We start from the raw sequence: 6,571 nt of genomic DNA on the forward strand, positions 1-6,571 counted from the left end.
GAATTCAAACCAAATTATTTTGTTTTTGATTTAATAAAAACACACATTTTCATCACATGTTGTACATAGATTGCTAAAATTTCCTTATTTTGAAGGTGTCATAGTCTCTTTAAGGATTAACTAGGCACCTTACCCTTCAATCGAGCACCAAGGCACCTCTATAAATCATCCTCGTACGAAATCGCATCATACATCGTATCGCGCTAACCACCAACCCAACCCAAACCTTCAAACAAGAACCCAAACCCAGGTTTGTTCAACGCTGAAACCGTGCCTGCAATACCAAGTTCGTTGCGTCGCTTGAGACGCACGTGACGTGGCGCTCTTCCATTGGCTGGTCACGTGACAAGCACCTTCCCAGTGTCCTCAACCCAATCCACATGACACAACCCACACCACACCATACAAACAAAACTCCAACAATACTCTGTAGTCTACGTTCTTTGCTCAATGCTCTTTCTTCTCTCAAAATTCTCAGATAATAGTGTTGTTGTTGTTGTTAGGAACAATTAGTGACGATTACTGATTAGTCACGGTTTGAAACCACAATGAAAAACGGTGTTAGGCAAGAATCCGGTGTGCTTCTTGATTTGGCATCGCACGTCAATCGCTTCGCCTTCGATCATTTCCGCACCGACACCGCTGTACAATCCAATTTCCTGCGCTTCAATGGCGGAGCGGGAGCCAGACGCAGCGTTTCGATGAAGGTGGGGGCAGCGGGAGTTAGGGTCAGGAATGTTCTCAGCGAGTTTAACAGAGCAATTAGGTTTCACTGCGAGAAGATCCCGATTGGGTTCGCCTCGCTGCGAGTCGCGGATGGCGATGGTGGTGGTAGTGGTGGCTGTGACGGTGACGGTGACGGGAGTGGGGTTAGAGTGGATGAGTGTGGCGGGGTAGAGAATGAGGGGCTTCGCGGGAATAGCGTGGGGGGTGAGAGGCCCAAAAAAGTTTTGATTTTGATGAGTGACACTGGTGGTGGGCATCGAGCTTCCGCTGAAGCTATCAAGGCTGCATTCTATGAAGAATTTGGAGATGATTACCAGGTTTGGTTTGGTAAACTCTTTTTTTATGCAATGGGAATAGTATGAGATGTTTCTTTATTTAAAAGTAGGGGAAAATGGTGATGATTGTTTTGTTTAGTTTAACTAAAAATAATCTTCTTCAAATAACGTAGAAATAGTTTATATTAGTATCATTGAGCTCATGAAATGGTTTGAGGTTGTTTCCATTTATTTAGTAGTTCAGAATTTGAGTCCTGGAAATATACAACTCATTTAAATACTTGAAAGAGAAGAGAACTTTGTGGCTTATAATGATTCTACCTGGCTCGAGTAAGATTGTGTTGTGTAAAGTATACATGTGGTTTTGTACAAGAAGAGTTAACATGACGTATCAGTCATTTTTATAAGCTCAAATAAGTTGTCTAGAAGCATTTTCAAACACCCTCAATTGTAAGTTAATGATAATAATTTTAGGACTGAGTTGAATATTTACCTTTCTCAGGTGATGAGAAGTTATTAAAAGTGCTTATATGATTACCTAACACGTATATAAAATTGACATTGAGGTTGTTTGTGCTTAACCAGTTATCTCTTGTTGAGCTTTGGGTATTGAATTGCTTCAAATACTCGTTAGAGGGCTTTATTGCTCACAGTGATTTTACATAACTTAAGCAAGACAGGTTTCCCCTCACAGAAAAAAGAGTTTGGTTATGTCATTTGGGTAAGCTCAAATAAGTTGTCTACAAGCTCTTCCAAATACCCTCTGATTGTACGTTAATGATGATGAATTTAGGAATGGTTGCGTTTAAGGTGATGGGAGGTTATAGGGAATCACATCACATGAAAGGATGCGTGAATGCATGTATTTTTTTTGTTGGATTGTGTTCTCAGTTTGGGTTCACGGTACAGGTTTTTGTTACTGATTTGTGGGCTGACCACACACCTTGGCCGTTCAACCAACTTCCTAGGAGCTATAGCTTTTTGGTGAAACACGGGCCATTGTGGAAGCTGACTTACTATGGAACTGCCCCGCGCGTTGTGCACCAGTCTAATTTTGCTGCAACTGGAACTTTCATAGCTCGGTGAGGATTTGGATTTGATTGCCTTCATGCAACAATTCCTACTCCCATTTCTTGACAAATTACTTTGATGAATAAGAAAACCAATGCGTTCATTATAGTTGATAGGCATGCAAAATGATGCATGTGTGATAGTCCAGGCTCCATGCATATACTGCTTTAGCATTCAACCTGTTTTTGTAGTTAGAAAGTTTTATTTTGATCATTAAATTTATAAGTTATATCAGAATAGTTTCATTATTTTTGTGTATTGCTTTTGTAGTTGTGGGAATAGATTGTGCTTGTACTGATTCATTTATTTCTCGGGTTAAAGCATAATTTATATTACTTGATTCTTTTGCAAAAAAGATAGTACAGTAATTTGGTAGTATTTCAGGGTGGTTCTAATTTGGTATTCATGTTCTGCAAATGATATTCTGTAATCTGGATAGATTGATCTCTGGTTGCAGCTTGCAATGTTTATTGACTTTTTTGCATCCCTTGTTTCACAACATTTCCCTATGCATATACAGTAATACATTCACTTTGTGCATATACAGTATTACATTTACAATATGCCCTTTGTATCTCATCTCAAATATAGTATAACATCACATGTCATAGTTAAACCATCCATTCTCTTTTTACAGTGAGGTTGCTAAAGGTCTAATGAAATACCAACCAGATATAATAATCAGTGTGCATCCACTGATGCAGCACGTTCCACTTCGAATTTTGAGGTCAAAGGGTCTTTTAGATAAGATTGTTTTTACTACAGTTATCACAGATTTAAGCACATGCCATCCAACATGGTTAGTTCTATTTTTTTATTATTTCCTTTTTAAAAAATCATATCTAGAATTTTATTGACATCTTATTTCTTGTTTTCTTTAGGTTTCATAAGCTTGTAACTAGATGCTATTGTCCTACAACAGATGTTGCGCAAAGGGCATTGAAAGCAGGATTGCAGCAATCCCAAATAAAGATTTTTGGTCTACCTGTCCGGCCTTCCTTTGTTAAGCATGTTCGCCCCAAGGTGTTATTCTTATAGCCACTACTTGAATTCTTAGCAAGTTCACTAACAATTCTGGAATCACAACACCGAATGATGTGCTATATATACTATTACCTAATGAATGCCTCTGGCTTGTTTGAAATTCTGTGATAGGATGATGGGAGTAGTAATTTATATTAGGTTTTCAAGTTATTGCAAGTAGATAGATAATAACCATTTCCATGTAAACAGTGCTGACACTTTTTGCTAATGATTGCCTTTAAACTATAAGTTATTTCCTTGATTTTGTTTAAGCGACAATCAAATGTGTAGTATGATACTAAAATTATCAGCTTTGGTGTTTTGTGTAGGTTCTGATTGTATGACTACAGGCTGTAGTCAAGTATTGTAAATTTTAATTAGTGTACAGCATAACTGCTATACTTGTAACTAATTGATGCATATATTATATAGGAATGTATTATTTATACTTTAATCGTACAAACTTGGATCTGAACTGGTTTCACTGTTATTCTTTTTTCATCGAACATACAATTCAATACACTTCATGTTAAATGGTCTCTGGTTTCAGTGCTTGTTGAAGTGTGAATGTTTTGAATTGGGCTAGTAACAATGATCTATGAGGTTAAGGCTAATTATCGGACATTCTTTTTGTTTGTGAAATTACAGTCACCTCCTTCTTACTGTGCTTCTGTTCTAATTCCATTATCTATTTGTGACTTTACACCTAGACCTAACTCCCCTACTTTTATGAAAACTACACACAAAGTCTTCTAATATATAATAAAGCAACGCGCTTAGTGGAATTTATCAAAATAGAAGGGTGTAGGTGTAAAAACTTTTAAGAACTAGCCCAACGAAGGTTGAAATAATTAACCCTTTAACATAGAAGTCACAAGCAAGTCTACATCACTGTTATATTTTCTTAAGTGCATCAGGTAGTATTGATTTTGTTGGCTTTCTCTACTTTATTTTGTAGGATGAACTACGGAGAGAACTAGGGATGGATGAGGATCTTCCTGCTGTATTATTGATTGGAGGTGGTGAAGGTATGGGTCCCATTGAGGCTACTGCTCGGGCACTTGGGGATTCATTATACGATGAGAATGTTGGGGCCCCTGCAGGTCAGATCCTAGTGATATGTGGACGCAATAAGAAACTTCTTAACAAACTGAATTCTATTGATTGGAAGGTTCCTGTGCAGGTATTGTTACCCTTAAAATATTTCCTCAGAACCTTGTTAATCATTTTTTATTCAAATATAAATTACAATATATTTTGTAGTTTTATTGCGCTCTCTCTACAATCTTTGGTGTTTCCTGCATAGGCTTAAATTTTAATTGTCAGCTGTCCATGGTGATTGACTTTTGCTAGTGTACTACACAATGAACTAGGTATCTAGCCTTAGAATCAGATTTCTCATATGCAATGTTTTTTGAAACTAGACTGGTGATTGAACTAGTGAAAATATTGATTTAGCATTCACTGGTTCAACCCAGATTGAACCCGGGTCAAACTGGAAATAATATTTCACGTTAACCATTGGTTGAGGACAAGTAGTTTCTTAATTATTGTGAATTTGTTAAAAGGATCTTATACATAGGACCCAGAGTAATATTACTTTTTCTTTTCATTAGAAAATGTAGAAAACTTCAGGTGTGAAACTTCATATTAAGTTTTTTGTTTGGGGTCCGTGACACTTCAATTTGTTGATGAGCATAGTAATTATTTATTCAACGCCCCTGAATTAATTTACTCATATTTAGGTCAAGGGATTTGTTACCAAAATGGAGGAATGCATGGGAGCTTGCGATTGCATCATTACAAAGGTTTGAATGCTCTATCCTGACTAAGTTTTTTGCACCTAATTATGGCAGCAATTGATGGGTTCTTCTTTCTTGTAGGCGGGCCCCGGGACCATTGCAGAAGCCCAGATCAGAGGCCTCCCTGTTATTCTGAATGATTACATTGCTGGACAGGTATTCTGGTTATGGCTATGATTCCTGAACTTTGTGATTTTTGTACAAAAAATCCAGCTGATTCAATTATGTCATAGTGTAAATTTGAGACTGGGTTCTAGAACTTAATGAATTATTTTAGCTATAACTAGAGGCTTTTTTACCATAATAAAGAGGTGGAAAGAATCTTTCTCAAAAGTGTTTGTTTAAATTGTTCCATGCATACTTTTCATATAGGTATTTGTTAAACATGCATCTACTATTTTCTACTGGCAGTAAAGCAATCCCTGACTGTATTTTACAGAATATCAAAATTTTAACTTGTTAAACTTCTCATAAAAGCAAGTGAATGTACTTTTGCTACAGTGCACTTTTTTCAAAAGAAGTATTTTAGTGAACTATTCCATGAGTTTATATTGAAGAAAATCCAAGACATATCTTGTTAATATAGTCCTAAAATATACAAAGTTTGTTAACTAATCCCTTTTTGATTGCTGAGTTCAGAGGGAGTAAACATTATGTTACTTCATGCTTGTGTACTTGTCTTGTGTGTTTGTGTACTTGTCTGAAGGTGCATATGTTTCAGTTCCATGAAAAATGTAAAAGCTAGATATTTTTGCTTGAGTTTACTGGAATCCTTTTCATGGTTGATTAAATAGAGGAGTTTCATTTTCAGGAAGCTGGCAATGTCCCGTATGTAGTTGAAAATGGATTTGGAAAGTTCTCCAAATCTCCTAAAGAGATAGCAAAAATTGTTGCCAATTGGTTTGGTCCAAAAGCCTACGAACTACAACAAATGTCACAAAATGCGTTGAGGCTGGCAAGACCAGATGCTGTTTTCAAGATTGTTCATGACCTTCACGAGCTTGTCAGACAAAGAAGCTACCTAGCAGAGTATTCTTGTACAGCTTAATTGATACTTAGGGTATTTTTTTGCACCATTTTTACTGAGGAAAAAAAATGTATAAGGCAACCATTTTTCTGATCACTACCAGAAATCTGTGTATTGTCTTCCAACATTATTTTTCAGATGCTCCTTTGAGAATTTTAAGTTGATATAGTTTTGAATGTTTCTTTGTTTATCAATTCTTTTCATGTTAGGGATACATTGCTATTTTGGTAACTTTACTATGAAAAACTGGAGAAAAACTTAGGCGCAGCATCTCTTCATATATCACTCAAGGGTTGAGTTTGAATGCTGTATTAAAAGAGTTTCAATATATAAAAATTGATAAAGTTTTTATTTTAGGAATGTAAAATATATTATTGTCTAATGAATCAATATCTTGTTTTAACAATGTAGAATATACTGTAGAAGGAACTTGAAAGTTAGGTAATACTGATACCTTTGTAGAATAATAAGGTGTTTTGGTTTTTTTTTTTCTTACATTTTTTAAGTATGTGTCAGACACCTTTTAACCTGACATATATTAAATGAGTCTATAGCTTAAACACTCCCTAGACTCAATACAACAAAAAATAAAAAATAAATTATAAAACATGTATGTCTCATTTTTTATGTTTGTTTCAGGAAGATTT

At 35.8% G+C, this 6,571-nt stretch overlaps 1 protein-coding gene across 1 annotated transcript; it reads left to right on the plus strand.

Moving 5' to 3' along the window:
• On the plus strand, positions 1–6,118 carry LOC137816689 (probable monogalactosyldiacylglycerol synthase, chloroplastic). Its single transcript, XM_068619942.1, has 8 exons — positions 1–1,043; positions 1,911–2,083; positions 2,710–2,871; positions 2,954–3,095; positions 4,054–4,278; positions 4,841–4,903; positions 4,979–5,053; positions 5,709–6,118. Exons 1-8 carry the CDS (start codon positions 549–551, stop codon positions 5,943–5,945), a joined length of 1,572 nt encoding a protein of 523 aa, XP_068476043.1. The 5' UTR covers positions 1–548; the 3' UTR covers positions 5,946–6,118.
• Positions 6,119–6,571: the final 453 nt, after the last annotated feature.

Source organism: Phaseolus vulgaris, chromosome 1 (genome assembly GCF_000499845.2).
Source record: "Phaseolus vulgaris cultivar G19833 chromosome 1, P. vulgaris v2.0, whole genome shotgun sequence".
Lineage (NCBI taxonomy): Eukaryota > Viridiplantae > Streptophyta > Magnoliopsida > Fabales > Fabaceae > Phaseolus > Phaseolus vulgaris.